The 14,982-nt window shown below is 68.0% G+C and overlaps 3 protein-coding genes across 4 annotated transcripts; all 3 read left to right on the top strand.

Moving 5' to 3' along the window:
- The first annotated feature begins 52 nt into the window (after window positions 1–52).
- TRMT112 (tRNA methyltransferase activator subunit 11-2) lies at window positions 53–1,470 on the top strand. Its single transcript, XM_069809316.1, has 4 exons — window positions 53–200; window positions 410–511; window positions 1,029–1,121; window positions 1,207–1,470. The coding sequence occupies exons 1-4, from the start codon at window positions 120–122 to the stop codon at window positions 1,306–1,308; spliced, it is 378 nt and encodes a 125-aa protein (XP_069665417.1). The 5' UTR covers window positions 53–119; the 3' UTR covers window positions 1,309–1,470.
- Window positions 1,471–3,187: 1,717 nt separating this feature from the next.
- On the top strand, window positions 3,188–5,791 carry BANF1 (barrier to autointegration nuclear assembly factor 1). The gene is given in 4 exon segments (XM_069809366.1): window positions 3,188–3,355; window positions 3,358–3,436; window positions 4,485–4,615; window positions 5,044–5,791. Coding segments are annotated over 4 exon segments (525 nt in total). The 3' UTR covers window positions 5,191–5,791.
- Window positions 5,792–5,887: 96 nt separating this feature from the next.
- On the top strand, window positions 5,888–13,673 carry MUS81 (MUS81 structure-specific endonuclease subunit). Of its 2 annotated transcripts, XM_069809363.1 has the most exons (16): window positions 5,888–6,207; window positions 6,306–6,429; window positions 7,145–7,212; window positions 7,321–7,392; window positions 7,477–7,548; window positions 7,728–7,798; window positions 7,884–8,030; window positions 8,207–8,287; window positions 8,718–8,836; window positions 9,582–9,682; window positions 10,350–10,466; window positions 11,492–11,587; window positions 12,041–12,160; window positions 12,552–12,655; window positions 12,900–12,983; window positions 13,474–13,673. In XM_069809363.1, exons 1-16 carry the CDS (start codon window positions 6,085–6,087, stop codon window positions 13,538–13,540), a joined length of 1,566 nt encoding a protein of 521 aa, XP_069665464.1. In that variant the 5' UTR covers window positions 5,888–6,084; the 3' UTR covers window positions 13,541–13,673. The 2 variants fall into 2 exon arrangements, with proteins under 2 accessions (XP_069665464.1, XP_069665465.1); XM_069809364.1 differs by lacking the exon at window positions 12,041–12,160.
- The last annotated feature ends 1,309 nt before the right edge of the window (window positions 13,674–14,982 follow it).

Raw genomic sequence — 14,982 nt, 5'->3', positions numbered from 1 at the left:
ATCTCCGCCCCCCCCGGGAAATCCACCGTTAACCCGGCAGCGGCTCTCGCGTACTGCGCAGGCGCTCTCCACTCTCCCCCTCCCGGAAGTGACGCGCTCCGGAAGCGGAAGAAGCGGGGATGAAGCTCCTCACCCACAACCTGCTCAGCTCCCACGTCCGCGGCCTGCGGCCCGGCGGCGGTTTCCCGTTGCAAATCCAGGTACGGCCACGCCCCTTTACCGGACAATCCACGCCCCTTTACCGGGGAGAAACCACGCCCCTTACCCGCCTAGGCTCCCGTACCCTTCCGGCTAGGCCTCGCTTTTACCCAGCCAGGCCCCGCCCCTCACCGGATAGCCCCCCCCCCTCCTCCCCCCCCCGTTACCGGGTTCTTCCCCCCCCCGTTACCGGTTCCCCCCCCTTCCCCAGGCGTCTGAGGTCCGCGTGCGGCCGGTACCGTTCAACGCCGCCTTCGTGGCGCGCCTGGTGCCGCGGCTGCGCTGGGCCGCGCTGCTGGAGGCGGCCGAGAGCGTGAGTCGGGGGGGCGGGGGGCCGGTTTGGGGGGCTCCGGGGGGGGCTTTTGGGGTGGGGGGGTCGGTTTGGGGTCTCGGGGGGGGCTCTGGTGGATGGGAGGGGCGGTTTGGGGGGCTTTGAGTTGGGGGGGCCGGTGTGGGGGGGGGCAGTTTGGGGTCTTGGCGGGGAGGGTCCGGTGGGGGGAGGGGGCTCCGGGGGGGGTCTTTGGGGTGGGGGGGGTCGGTTTGGGGTCTCGGGAGGGGGCTCTGGTTTGGGGGCGCACCGGGGGGGGTCATTGAGATGGGGGGAGTCGGTTTGGGGTCTTGGGGGGGGTCCCGGTTTGGGGGGGGCACCGGGAGGGTCTTTGAGTTGGGAGGTCTGTGGTTTATGGGGGGCGGGTCTCAGTTTGGGGTGTCCCTGGGGGGGAGGAATCCACGGAAAGACTGGTTTGGGGGGACGACAATTGGCGGGGGGGCATTTTGGGGGGGGTCCCCCAGTCCCCCCCCCTTAACCTAACACTGCCCCCCCCCAAAAGTTGGGGCACCCCTCGGAGCTGCCCCCTGAACCTGCCCCCGACTACGAGGGGGACGAATCCTTCCTGCGGCGGGTGCACCACATCCTGCTGGAGGTGAGGGGGGGTCCCCAAAACCCACGGGGGGGTCCCCGAAACTTGGGATGGCCCCCCCTGACCCCCCCCATGTGTCCCCCCCCAGGTGGAGGTGCTGGAGGGGGTCCTGCAGTGCCCGGACTCGGGGCGTCGCTTCCCCATTTCCAGGGGGATCCCCAACATGTTGCTGAGTGAGGAGGAGGCCTGAGGGGGGGGGCAGGTTGGTGACCCCCCCTCTCTGCACCCCTAATTTATTTGGGGGCTCCCCCCACCAAAAAAAAAATGGGGAGGGTCACCCGAAGCAGGGTAGAGGTGTTATTTTTCCTAAGGGGGGGGGGTGTACCCCGAATAAAGGGAATTATTAAATGTGTGGGGAGGATGATGAGTTTTGAGGGTGGCACCCCAAAAATGGGGGGGGGGGGGGAGAAAATGGCAGGGGGGGCAAAAATGGGGCGGCTGTGGGACAAAATGGGGGGTGGGGGGGTCACAAAATGGCGGGGGGGACCATGAAATGGGGGGAGGTCCCCAAATCCCCCCCCCCCGGGAAAACGCCTTTAAAGCGCGGGAGTTTTTTTGCTAGAAGGGGGCGTGGCCCAGAGGACTTCATTTGCATACAGGGCTGGGCTGCGGGATCGCCGCTCGGTTATTTGCTTGGGGGCGTGGCCTCGCCATGAGGCTATTGGCATGGTGGGCGTGACCGCTCAGCCAGGGGGTGGAGCCCGCCGGGCTTAATTTGCATACGGGGCGGGACCACGCGGCCGCTGCTCCCCCATGCACGCGAAGGGCGCACGTCTGTGCTATTTGCATACGGGGAGGGGTGATTTGCATAGTGGCGGCCGCGCCGCCGCTCATCCATATGCATGAAGGGGGCGGGGCTATCCCGCTCCCCGTACTCATCCTGGTGTTTCATTCCCGAGCTCTCCCAGATCCGCCCCGCCCCCCTCCCCCCCCCCGCATTTGGGGCGTTTTAGTGCGATTGGTCGATTTTATTGTGAATTTTCTTTTTCTGCCCCAAATCTCCCCCTTTTGCCTCCAAATCTCCCTTTTTTGACGCCAAATCTCCTCTTTTTGCCCCCAAATCTCAGATTTTGCTCCCAAATTTCTTCTTGCCCCAGAATCCCTTTTTTGCCCCCCAAATCTCCCTTTTGCCCCAATTCTCTCCTTCTTGTGACCCAAATCTCCCCTTTTTGGCCCCAAATCTCTATCTTTTGCCCCCGAATCTCCCTTTTTAACCCCAAATCCTTTTTTCCCCCCAAAATATCTTCTTTTTGCTCTTGAATTTTTTTTTGCCCCAAATCTCCCCCTTTTGACCCCAAATCTTCACCCTGAATCTTTGTGGTTTTGCTCCCCAATCTCTCCTTTTTGCTCCCAAATCTCTTCTTTTTGCTCCCAAATCTCTCCCAAAATCCCTTTGTTTCTGAAATCTCTGGCTTCTTGCACGTCATTATCCCAATATTTCCCTTTTCTCTTTATGCTCTCGGCTGCCATTCAGCCACCGGCAGGTTTTTCCGCTGAATTTAATAAAAACCCAGCTGTTTTGTGCCGGTTTTGGCCTCTTTGGGGATCCTCTCGGCAGAATCCTGTGGGATGGGGGGGGATGTCTGGGCAACGCTCGGGGGCTGCAGAAATAAATGCCGGGAGGAAGGAGGGGACCTGGAGGAGTGGGGATGGAGAACACAGGAGGGACCCAGAGATGGCCGGGAGAACCTGGGAGGAACCTGGAGACATCATCCAAACTTCCAGGAGGAACCTTGAGATGTTCTCCAGGTGTCCAGGAGAACCTGGGAAGAACTTGGAGCCATCATCTGGGCTTCCAAGGGGACCTGGGGACTCCCGGGAATCCTGGAGCCACCATCTGGGCATCCAGGGAAACCCAGGAGAAACCCTGAGATGTTCTCCAGACATCCAGGAGAACCTGGAGATGTTATCCGGGCTTCCAGGAGGAGCCCTGAGATGTTCTCCAGACATCTGGGAGAAACTGGGAAGAACTTAGAGCCATCATCCGGGCTTCCAAGTGGACCTGGGGACTCCAGGGAATCCTGGAGCCATCACCTGGGCATCCAGAGAAACCCTGGAGGAACGTGGAGATGTTCTCCAGACGTCTGGGAGAACCTGGTGACGTCATTGGGGCTTCCAGGCGAATCTGGAGATCTCCAGGCATCCAGGAGAACCTTGGAGGAACCCAGAGACGCTGTCTGGCCGGCCAGATGTTCCCCAGATGTTCCCCAGGCCCCACCACAGGCCTCCCCCGCCCCCCCCAATCCCGTCTCTATGCCTCCGCCACCCGCCCAGAGCGCCTCCACACCAGGTGGCCCCTCCGTCTCTCCCCCTCGATGGTTAGGCGGCGTCTCCCTGCACTGCGCCGGCGCCGCCGGAAGTGACGTCAGGGCGCAGGCGCGCATAGCGGCGGGAGAGGCCTGAGGCGGGAGCGGCGGTTGGAGCGGCGGGAGGGGCCGGTGAGGGGCGGGGGGAGTCCCGGGGGGGGTCCCGGGGGGGTCCCCGGTCGGGTCCCCGGTCCCGCGGCGTCCCCGGGGGTGGCCCCGGCCCCCACACAGCCCCGGGACGGGCCCGTCCCCGCGTCCGCCCCGCCCCGGGCCCGCCCCCCCCTCCCCCGGCGTCTTCCCCCCCCGCGGTGTCCCCACGTCCCCTCCAAGCTCTGCCCGTCCCCGTGTGTACCCCAGGGCCGGACCCGTCCCCGCACCCCCCCGCTGTCCCCGCGTCACCTCTCACCGTCCCCGCGTCCCGCCCCCCCCGCCCGCGTCCCCTCACTTATCCCTGTGTCCCCCCTCCATGTCCCCACACTGTCTCTGTCGTCCCCCCCACCGTCCCCATGTCCCTTCCCATTATCTGTGTGTCCCATCACTGTCCCCCCCCACTGTCCGTGTCCCCTCACCATCCCTGTGTCCCCCCCGTCCCCCCACTGTCCCCGTGTCCCCCCCACCATGTCCCTCCCCACCATCTCTGTGTCCCCTCACTGTCCCCGTGTCCCCCCCTTGCTGTCCCTGTCCCCCCACTGTCCCCATGTCCCCCCCCGACCGTCCCTGTCCCCCCATCCCCGTGTCCCCCCACTTGCTGTCCCTGTCCTCTCGCTGTCCATGTCCCCCCTCACGGTCCCCGTGTCCCTCCCCACCATCTCTGTCCCCCCCCCCCGTCCCCACGCTGTCCCCGTGTCCCCCCACCATTCCCATGTCACCCCCTCACTGTCCCCCTGTCCCTCCCCGTGTTCCCCCCTCGCTGTCCCTGTCCCCTCATCATCCCTGTGTTCCCCCCACACTGTTCCCGTGTCCCCCCCCACTGTCTCTGTCCCCATGTCCCCATCCTCTTGCTGTCCCTGTCCCCCCACGGTCCCCGTGTCCCCCCCTCACCGCCCTGGTGTCCCCGCAGGCGCCATGTCCTCGACGTCACAGAAGCACCGGGACTTTGTGGCGGAGCCGATGGGGGAGAAGCCGGTGGGGACGTTGGCCGGCATCGGGGACGTCCTGGGCAAGAAGCTGGAGGAGAAGGGCTTCGACAAGGTGGGGGGCTCTCGGGGACCCCCCCGGGACGCTCGGAGACACCTCCGGGAGGCTTGGGGACCCCCTGAGGGGACACCCTGCCCTGGGGAGGGGCTGCTGTGGGACAGGGATGTTCTCAGGGGGGTGGCAGGGGGACACGGGGGGGCACAGGGACCCGCTTGGGGACATGGGGAGGGGCACAGAGATGTGTTGGGGGGTACAGGGATGTGTTTGGGGACATGGGGAGGGGCATAGGGACCCCCTTGGGGACACGGGGGGGGCACAGGGATGTGTTTGGGGACATGGGGACCCCTTTGGGGACACGGGGGGGGCACAGAGATGCATTGGGGAGCACAGGGACCCCCTTGGGGATGCAGCGATGGCAGAGAGCCATCCCTAGGGACACGGGGGGGACACACAGAGGCGGTGTGACACTCCCCCCCCCCCAGGCGTACGTGGTGCTGGGGCAGTTCCTGGTGCTGCGAAAGGACGAGGAGCTTTTCCGGGAATGGCTGAAGGAAACGTGCGGCGCCAATGCCAAGCAGTCGCGGGATTGTTCCGGCTGCCTGCGCGAGTGGTGCGACGCCTTCCTCTGAGCTCCCCCCCCCCGCACCCCAAAACCACCCCCCTGCACCCCCCCCCCACCCTGGCAGCCCCCAACAGTCAACTGGTTCCAGCTCCCCGACGCCTACTGGGGACGACGGGGGGTGGTGGTACCCTCCCAGTGTGGTGCTGCCCCCCTCAAACACCCCCGACCCCCCCTTGTGCCCCCCCCACCCCATCTGGGGACACCGGGACCCCCCCAAACTGTGGTGCTGCCAACCCCCACCTCAAGGGGCTGGGGACCCCCCTGGGGTCACGGTGTCCCCCCCATCAATTCCATTTCGGGGTGTAACTCCCCCCCCCAAAAAAACCCCACCCCCGGAGGGGGGGCAGGGTTCTGCCTCTCCCACACCCCCCCCATCACCCCAAAACCACCCAGGGGTGTGTGTGGGGGTCCCCAACTTCCCCCCCTCGAGCTGTGCTGACATTGCCCCTCCCCTGACAAGGGGGGGGTGGATTTCGGGGTGTCGCCCCCCTCCCCCCCCGCGGAGGGGGTATGTGTTTGTGTCATTTTGGGGGTGTCCTGGCCCCCCCCACCTGCAAATTTGTTTGTAAAAGGGTTTTCTAAACAATAAAAGGTTTTGCTGTGCTGGATCTGGCCTCGTCGTGCCCCGGGGGGGAGGGTAATTTGGGGGGGGGGGGGCAATTACACCCCCCCCACCCCCCCGGGGGTTATTTGGGGGGATACAGAGGAGCGGCGAGTCCTCCAGAGCAGCCGAGCGCGGCCTCCGGGCTGCCTAGAGAGGGCAGCGAGTCCTCCACAGCAGCCGAGCGCAACCTCCGGGCGGCGCAGAGCGGCCCCGCCGCGATAAGAACACTTCCTGGCCCGAGCCGGCCGTCGTACCGGCAGCGGGAGCTCCCGGCGACCCGCCGCCGCCCCCGCCGCCATGCTGGAGGCCTCCCGCCGCCGCCGCCGCCCCCGCCGCCCCCCCAACCCTCTTTTCACCCGCTGGCTCCAGGAGTGGCGGGACGAGGCCGCCGGGACGCGGGCGAGGGGCACCTACGAACGGGTGGGTGAACCCCGGTGGGTGAGGGGGTGGTCCCGGGATACCGGGAGGGGGCCGAGGGGGGTCCCAGCCGCCCCCCCTTCACGGTGCCGCCCCCCCAGGCGCTGCGGTCGCTGTCCCGGTACCCGCTGCCCCTGCGCTCGGGGGGGGCGGCCGCCATCCTGCGGCACTTCGGGCCCGGGCTCTGCCGCCGCCTCGAGAACCGCCTGCGGCAGCACCGCGCCGGTGGGCGGGGTTAGGGGAGGGGGGTTAGGGGAGGGGATCGGGGGGACTGCTCGGGAAGGGGATGGGGCCTCGGTGGGTGTGGGGGAGGGGGCGGGGCTTTGAGATGGGCGGGGATTTGGGGGCGGGGCTTTTGAGGTGGGCGTGGCTTTGGCAGGAGCTTGCGAAGTGGATGGGGCCTCGGTGGGTGTGGGGGAGGGGGCGGGGCTTTGAGATGGGCGGGGATTTGGGGGCGGGGCTTTTGAGGTGGGCGTGGCTTTGGCAGGAGCTTGCGAAGTGGATGGGGCCTCGGTGGGTGTGGGTGAGGGTGGGCGGGGCGGGGGGCTTTGAAGTGGGCGGGGCTTTGACGGGAGCTTGGGAAGTGGATGGGGCCTTGGTGGGTGAGGGTGGGCGGGGCTTTGAGGTGGGCGGGGCCTTTGGGAGGTGCTTGGGAAGTGGATGGGGCTTTGGTGGGTGTGGGGGAGGGGGCGGGGCTTTGAGGTGGGCGGGGATTTGACAGGAGCTTCGGAAGTGGATGGGGCCTTGGTGGGTGTGGGTAAGGGTGGGCGGGGCTTTGCGAGGGGGTGGGGCCACAGGGGAACAGGCGGGGCTAAGGGTGGGTGGGGCTTCTGGGGAGTGAGCATGGGTGAGGGTGGGTGTGGTCTCAGGGTGGGCAGGGCCAGGGTAGCTGCAGGGGCTGATTTGCATGCTGATTTGCATATTGACACGCTTCCCCCAGAGCAAGGCCTGTCCCCCAACCCCCCCGCAGGGGGGAGGGGCTCGGAGAGTCCCCTGGCCACGCCCACAGTAAGTGTCATCATAGGGCTCCCTGCGTCCCCACGTGCGGGGGAGGGGCGGGGGGGCGCCCAGCCGCCGGGTGTTCCCCCCCCTTCTCATCCCTCCCCCCACCCCCAGCGCCGCACGCCCCGTGACTACCGGCCCCTCCCCCGCTCGGGGGCCCACGCCCTCCTGCTGACCCTGCACAAGGTGAGTCCCCTGGGGGTGGGGGAGGGGCCCGGATGCCTGGGTGTGTCCCGCCCCCCCCCATTTCACCTGAAGCCCCGCCTCTAGAGCTCAGAGCCCCTCCCAGAGGCGGAGCTTCTACGGCAGGCTCAGCCCCTCTGTGACCGGCCTCTGATCCCGGTAAGTGCCATCAGTAGGGACCAGAGTGAACGGTGAGTGGGTGATACTGGCGCCTGTGCCCCTCCCCCACCCAGACTTACCCCTCCCCCTCTCGTGGGTCCTATGGGACCCGCCTGAGGGTGCTGGGGGTGGGAGGAGGGTGTGACATAGGGTGTGTCCCCTCCCTCTGCCCCCCCCAGACAGCCCCTGAGGGGGCTCTGGGCACCCTCCTCCACCGGGACCTGCTGCACCGGAGCGGCCGCCCCCCCCGGTACGTCTGGGCCCCCCCCGGGATTTCCTGGGTGTCCCCCCACCTGCAAATGCCGGGGTCACCTGCCCTCCCCCTCCCCCCCCAGGTACTCGCTGACCCCTCGAGGTCAAATCCTGGCCCAGCGATTGGCTGCTGCTGCTCTGGAAGCCCCGCCCCCAGCGGGGGGGACCCAGGAATCTGGGGAGGGTCCCCAGTTGAGGGGGGGGGATGCCCCCCCTCCCCCCTCCCCTCTGTGAGTCACCAGCTCCCCCCTGGGGGGGAGGGGCTGGGTCCCCTTGGGGGGGAGGGGGGGTCACCCAGACTCTTGGGTCCCTTTGAGGGGGGTGGGGGGGTTGGGTCCCCTTTGGGGGTGGTGGTGGGGGATTGTCATTTGTGTGTCCCCCCGGACACTTGGGGGTCCCCCCCCAGGTGTGACCCCGAGGCGGAGTTCGAGCTGAGACCCGGCGAGTTCGACATCGTCCTCTGCGCCGACGTCACCGAGGCCAGCGGGTGCCTGTCCCCCCCCCCGCGTCCCCCCCGTGTCCCGTCCCCATCCTGGGGGTGACAATCCTCATCCTGGGGGTGCTGCGTGTCCCCCCCCCAGGGTGTCCCTGTCCCCCCCCCCAGGCTGTCCCTGCCTTGCAGTGTCCCCCATCCCCCCCCAAGTCTCAAGTCTGGCCCCCCCCTAGGTCCCCCTGTCCCCCCCCGCAAGAGTCCCCATGTCCCCCCCCCCCGTGTCCTCATGCCCCCCCCCGGGCTGTCCCCTCCCCCCGAGTCCCCCTGTCCCCCCCCAGGCTGTTCCTGCCCCCCATCCCCCCCAAAGTGGGCGTCCCTCAGCGTCCCCCCCCCCCAAATCTGCCCCCCCCCGTCCCCCCCCAAGAGTCCCCATGTCCCCCCCCGGGATGTCGTCCCCCCCCCGTGACGATGTCCCCCCCCCCAGGCGGGGTCCCTCGAGGGGGCGGGTCCCGGCGCTGCTGCAGGGGCGGGTCCGGCTCCTCCTGCGCCGCCTCCACGTCGGCGACTTCCTCTGGGTGGCCCGCGAGAAGGACCCGCCCCCAGGTGGGCGTGGCCGGGGAGGGGCGTGACAGGGGAGGGGCAGGGGCGGGGCCCGGAGCAACGCTGGTTGACGCTGCCCTTGTGCAGCTGGGAGTGGGTGGGTGTGGTGCTTGGGGGCGGGGCCAGGTGCTGACTCCACCCCCATGGAGCTGGGGTGGGGATGTGGGCGGGGCCGGGGGTGGGGCCAGGTGCTGCTGCTGCCCCGTAGGAGCTGGGTGGGAGGGATGTGTGGGGGCGGAGCTAAGAAGTTGACACACCCCCGGAGCTGGGGGCGGGGCCAGCACCTGGCCCCTCCCTTGAGCTAACCCACTCCACCCACCACCATGGGGGCGTGGTCGGCGCCTGGCCCCGCCCCCGTAGTGGTGGGTGGAGCCGGGTCCTAACCCCACCCCCATGGTGGTGGGTGGAGCCGAGTCCCAACCCCGCCCCCTAGAGATCGTGGTGGGTGGGGCCAGGCACTAACCCCACCCCCCTGGAGGCAGTGGGTGGGGCCAGGCACTGACCACACCCCCATCATCCCTCTGATGCATGGCTGGGGTAGGCGGGGCCTGGCTCTGTGGGTGGGGCCCCGGGGTGTGTGACCAGGTACTGACTCCACCCCCATAGCAGTGGGGGTGTGGCCAGGCGCTGACCACGCCCCCAGCATGCCCTACCGTGAGCTCTGATGCACGGTGGGGGGGGTGGGCGGGGTCTAGCTCTGTGGGTGGGGCCGGGAGGGGGCGTGACCAGGCTCTGGCCCCGCCCCCAGGTCGCCCCCCCCGGGAGCTGGTGCTGGACGTGGTGGTGGAGCGGAAAACGGCGGCGGATTTGGGGAACAGCCTGACTGACGGGCGCTACCGGGAACAGAAGGTGGGACTGGGAGGGACTGGGAGGGACTGGGAGCACTGGGAGGGGCAGTGGGGTGGGGGATTGGGGGCGTCGCGAGCGAGTGGAGTGGATTGGGGGGCACTGGGAGGGACTGGGGGGCAGAGAAATGGGGGGTCTGGAGAGAGACTCGGAGGGGTCTGGTGGGACTGGGAGGGACTGGGAGCACTGGGGGGGCAGGTGGGTGGGGGAATGAGGTGTTGGGAGGGACTGGAGAGGACTGGGGGACACTGGGAGTTACTGGGGGCTAGAAAAATGGGGGCGCTTGGAGAGACTGGGAGGGGATTGGTGGCACTGGGACAGACTGGGGGGACTGGGAGTACTGGGGGGGAGTCAGGGGGGTGGGAGAATGGGGTATTGACAAGGACTGGAGAGGACTGGAGGGCACTGGGAGGGGCTGGGTATAGAGGAATGGGGGGTCTGGAGAGACTAGGAGAGGACTGATGGGACTGGGGGGCACTGGGAGGGACTGGGGAGGCCTGGGGGGGGTCTGAGGACACGGGGGGGCAGCGGGGTGACTGAAGGGCACTGGGGGACAGTGGCATGACTGAGGAGCACTGGGGGGCACTGGGTGGCGCTGGGGGTTACTTGGGGTACTAGGGGTTACCGGGAGACACCGGGTGTAACTGGGGGGCACTGGGCCCCCCCCCAGTTCCGCCTGGGTCGCTGTGGGCTGCGCCAGCCCGTTTACCTGCTGGAGGAACCGCGGGAGGGCGAGGAGCTGCCCCTCCCCCTCCCCGTCCTGCGCCAGGCGGCCATCAGCACCCAGGTACCCCCCTGGCACCCATGGGACCCCCTGAGATCCCCCAGCACCCATGGGACCCCCCAGGATGTCCCCAGCACCCATGGGACCCCCTGAGACCCCCCAGCACCCATGGGACCTTTTGGGACCCCCAACACCCATGGGACCCCCTGGGACTCCCCAGCACCCACAGGATCCTTAGGGACCCCCCAGCACCCATGGGACCCTTGGGGATCCCTCAGCACCCATGGGATCTCCTGAGACTCCCCAGTAACCATAGGACCCCCAGGACCTCCCCAGCACCCATGGGACCCCCTTGGGCCCTTCCCCAGCACCCATGGGATCCCCTGGGACCTCCTCAGCACCCATAGGACGCTCTGAGACCCCCCCCAGCAGCCATGGGACCCCCCCCCAACACCTATAAAACCCCCCAGGACCCCTCAGCACCCATGGGACCCTTGGGGACCCCCCAGCACCCATGGGAACCCCTGAGACCCCCCCAGCACCCATGGGACCCCCCAGCACCTATAAAACCCCCCAGGACCTCCCCAGCACCCATGGGACCCCCCAGCACCCATGGGACCCCCCCAGCACCCATGGGACCTCCTGTGACCCCCCAGCACCCAAGGGACACCCTTGGGACCCTCCCCAGCACCCATGGGACCCCCCAGGACCTCCTCAGCACCCATGGGACCCCTTTGCAGCCATGGGACCCCCCAGGACCTCCCCAGCACCCAAGGGACCCCCTTTGGCCCCTCCCCAGCACCCATGGGACCCCCGGGATGTCCACAACACCCCCTGGCACCCCCCCCAGGACCCCCCCGGGACCCCCTAGCACCCATGGGACCCCCCCAACACCCCTTGGGACCCCCAGAGCCACCCCCACCCAGCCCCCCCCTCTGGCACCCACAACTGGGTGATTGCCCCCTCCCGCTCCCCCCCCCCCAAAAAAAAGGGACCCAAGCGTCCGGGGCACCCTAGTGGGGGGAGGGGAGTCCTGGGGGGGGGTCCCAAGGTGGGGGGGGGATCTGAGGGACCCCCTTTTTGGGCAGGTGGTGGACGGTTTCTTCGTGAAGCGAACGGGGGGGGCCCAGGAAACGGCCGCGTATTTGCGGGTGCTGGGGGAGCAGCTGGAGCGTCGCTATGGGGTGAGGGGGGGGGATGGGGGGGGACACAGGGATTGGGGGGGACAGAGTTTGGGGGGACACAGGAGATATTGGGGGACACGAGGGACATGGGGGGACATGGGGGACATGGGGGGGACATGGGGGACAGGGGTTGGGGGGACACGGGGGGGACATGGGGGGACAGGGATTGGGGAGGAAATGGGGGGGACATGGGGGGGACAGAGTTTGGGGGGGACACAGGAGATATGGGGGGACATGGGGGGACACAGGGGACATGGGGGACATGGGGGGGACAGGGTTTGGGGGGGACACGGGGGGGACACAGGAGCACATGGGGGGGTGTTGGGGACCTGGGGGACACACAGAGGATATGGGGGACGGAGAGATGCTGGGGGGGGGGCAGGGGGGTGACAAAGGTGTCCCCGGACCTCTGACCCCCCCCTCTCTCTGTATTCCCCCCCCCCCCCCCCCCAGGGCCGGGTGCTGCGGGCATGGTGGGGGGACGTGACCACCCGGGGCCCCCCCGAGCCCCCCGGGGTCCCCTGCGCCCTCCTGCCCTTCCAGCGCCTGCGCTTGGAGGGGGGCAAGAACCGGGTGAGGGGGGGTCCCCAAGTTGGGGGGGGGGGCAAGGGGGATCCCTAGTGGGTTCTTGGGGGGGGGTATGGGATCTGGGGGGGGGGGGGCAGGGGGGGTTATAGGGTCTGGGGGGGGCAAAGGGGTCCCAAAGCGGGGGGTGGCTAAGGAGATTCGGGGGGGGGGTAAAAGGGGTCCCGAGGTGGTCGGGGGGGGGCAAAGGGGCATCTGGGGGGTCCCAGCAGAGTCTGGGGGGGGCAAGGGGGGGACGACTGGGGACCTGGAGAAATAAGGGGGGGGGTGTTGGGGTGCTGAGGGGGGTGCTTTGGTGTCCCTGGGGTGGGGGTGGGGGAAGCAGGGAGAATTTGGGCCCCCCCTCCCCTTTTTTCACCCCCTTTTTGCCCCCCCCCAGGCACAGACCGTGGGCGACGTCTTTGCCCGGCAGCTGCTCCAGCTGGGGGGGGTCAGCGGGGGGAGAGCGGCCGCCGTCCTGCGCCGCTTCCCCACCCCCGCCAGGTACTGAGGGGGGGGGCACCGGGGGGGGGGGTGGTGGTGCTGGGGACCCCCCCTTGGGTGTTGGGTCCCCCTGGGCGGGGTCACTGGGCACCCCCAGCCCCTGAGAAGGGACATTTTGGCCCCCCCCGCCCCCAAACTGACACCTGGGGAGATGGGTGCCCCCCACTTCCACTGTGGGTGGGGGGGTCCTGGACAGTTGGGTGCCCGCTCTTACCCCCCCCCCTTACCCCCCCCCCCCCCGCAGCCTCATGGCCGCCTACAGCAGCTGCCCCCACCCCCAAGAGCGCGAGACCCTGCTCAGCACCGTCAAGTGCGGCCCCCTGCAGAGGTGAGACCCCCCCCCCCCCCAACACCTGGGTGACCCCCCCGGGCACATGGGTGCCCCCCCCCTAAACACCTGGCTGCCCCCCCCAACACCTGGGTGCCCCCCCAGACACCTGGGTGCCCCCCTGATACCCGGGTGCCACCCCCAGATGCCTGGGTTCCCCCCCCCCAACACCTGGGTGCCCCCCCCCAACACCTGGGTCCTCCCCAGACACTTGGGTGCCCCCCCAGACACCTGGGTGCCCCCCTGGCTGTCTGGGTGTCCCCCCCAGACACCCGGGTACCCCCCTGCTACCTGGGTGCCCCCCCCCCAGATGCCTGGGTTCCCCCCCTACACACCTGGGTGCCCCCCCCAACACCTGGGTGCCCCCCCCAACACCTGCGTCCTCCCCAGACACTTGGGTGCCCCCCCGGATGCCTGGGTGCCCCCCCTACACACACACCTGGGTGCCCCCCCGGCCACCTGGGTCCTCACCCATCTCCCCCCCCCGCAGGAACTTGGGTCCCTCCCTCAGCAGGTCCCTGGCCCGGCTCTACAGCACCCCGGGGCCACTGCCGTGACGGTGACACCTCGTTGTCACCCCTCCTTGTCACCCCCCCCCCGCCACCCCCTTTGTCACCCCCCCTCACCACCCCCCCATCACCTTCTGCGTTGTCACCTCTCCTCGCCACCCCCCTTGTCACTCGCCCGTTTTCACCCACCTCGTGTCACCCTCCCCATCATCACCCCCGTTGTCACCCCCCCCCGTTGTCACCCCCCCCGTTGTCACTGCCCCCCTGGTCACCCCCCAATAAAGTCCCCGACCCCGCTGGGTCCCATCAGCTGCACCAGGAGCTTTACTGGGAGGGGGGGACACGTGGTGACACCGTGGGGACAATAACGGTGACAATGACGGGTGCTGGTGACAGGGTGGGGGGGTGACACAGGTGACCGTGAGGGTGACATGGGTGACGGCGATGGGGTGACATGGGTGGGGGTGACGTGGGTGAGGGTGATGGGGTGGTGACACAGGTGATGGTGACAGGGTGACGGTGACACAGGTGACAATGATGGGGTGAGAGTGACATGGGTGACTGTGAGGGTGACACGGGTGACAGTGATGGGGTGACACGGGTGAGGGTGACAGGGTGGTGACAGATATGACAGTGACAGTGTGAGGGTGACATGGGGGACAGTGACGGGGTGACATGGGTGAGGGTGACAGGGGTGGTGACACAGGTGATGGTGACAGAGTGAGGGTGACGGGTGACAGCAATGGGTGGTGGTGACGGGGTGACAGTGACGCAGGTGACTGACAGCAGTGACGAGTGCTGGTGGCAAGGGGAGAGTGACGGGTGGTGACACAGGTGATCATGGGAGTGACAGTGATGGGGTGATGTGGTGAGGGTGACGGGGTGGTGACATGGGTGACAGTGACAAGGTGAGGGTGACAACAATGGGTGGTGGTGACAGGGTGAGGGATGACACAGGTGACCGTGAGGGTGATACGGGTGACAGTGATGGGGTAACACGGGTGACAGCGATGGGGTGAGGGTGACACGGGTGACAGTGACGGGTGCTGGTGACAGGGTGACGGTGACACAGGTGACAGTGATGGGGTGAGGGTGACACGGGTGACAATGACGGGTGCTGGTGACAGGGTGGGGGGTGACACAGGTGACCGTGAGGGTGACATGGGTGACAGTGATGGGGTGACACGGGTGAGGGTGACAGGGTTGGTGACACGGGTGACAGTGATGGGTGCTGGTGATGTGGGTGACAGTAACACAGGTGACTGACACTGTTGACGGTGACGTGGGTGACAGTGACGGGGTGACATGGGTGAGGGTGACGGGGGTGACACAGGTGAGGGTGACAGGGTGAGGGTGACACGGGTGACAGTGACGGGGTGAGGGTGACGGGGGTGACACAGGTGACTACGAGGGTGACACAGGTGACAGCGATGGGGTGACACGGGTGAGGGTGACAGGGTGAGGGTGACACGGGTGACAGCGATGGGGTG

Source organism: Haliaeetus albicilla, chromosome 22 (assembly GCF_947461875.1).
Source record: "Haliaeetus albicilla chromosome 22, bHalAlb1.1, whole genome shotgun sequence".
In the NCBI taxonomy this organism is placed as follows: Eukaryota; Metazoa; Chordata; class Aves; order Accipitriformes; family Accipitridae; genus Haliaeetus; species Haliaeetus albicilla.
This window is presented reverse-complemented; position numbering and strand designations above follow the sequence as displayed.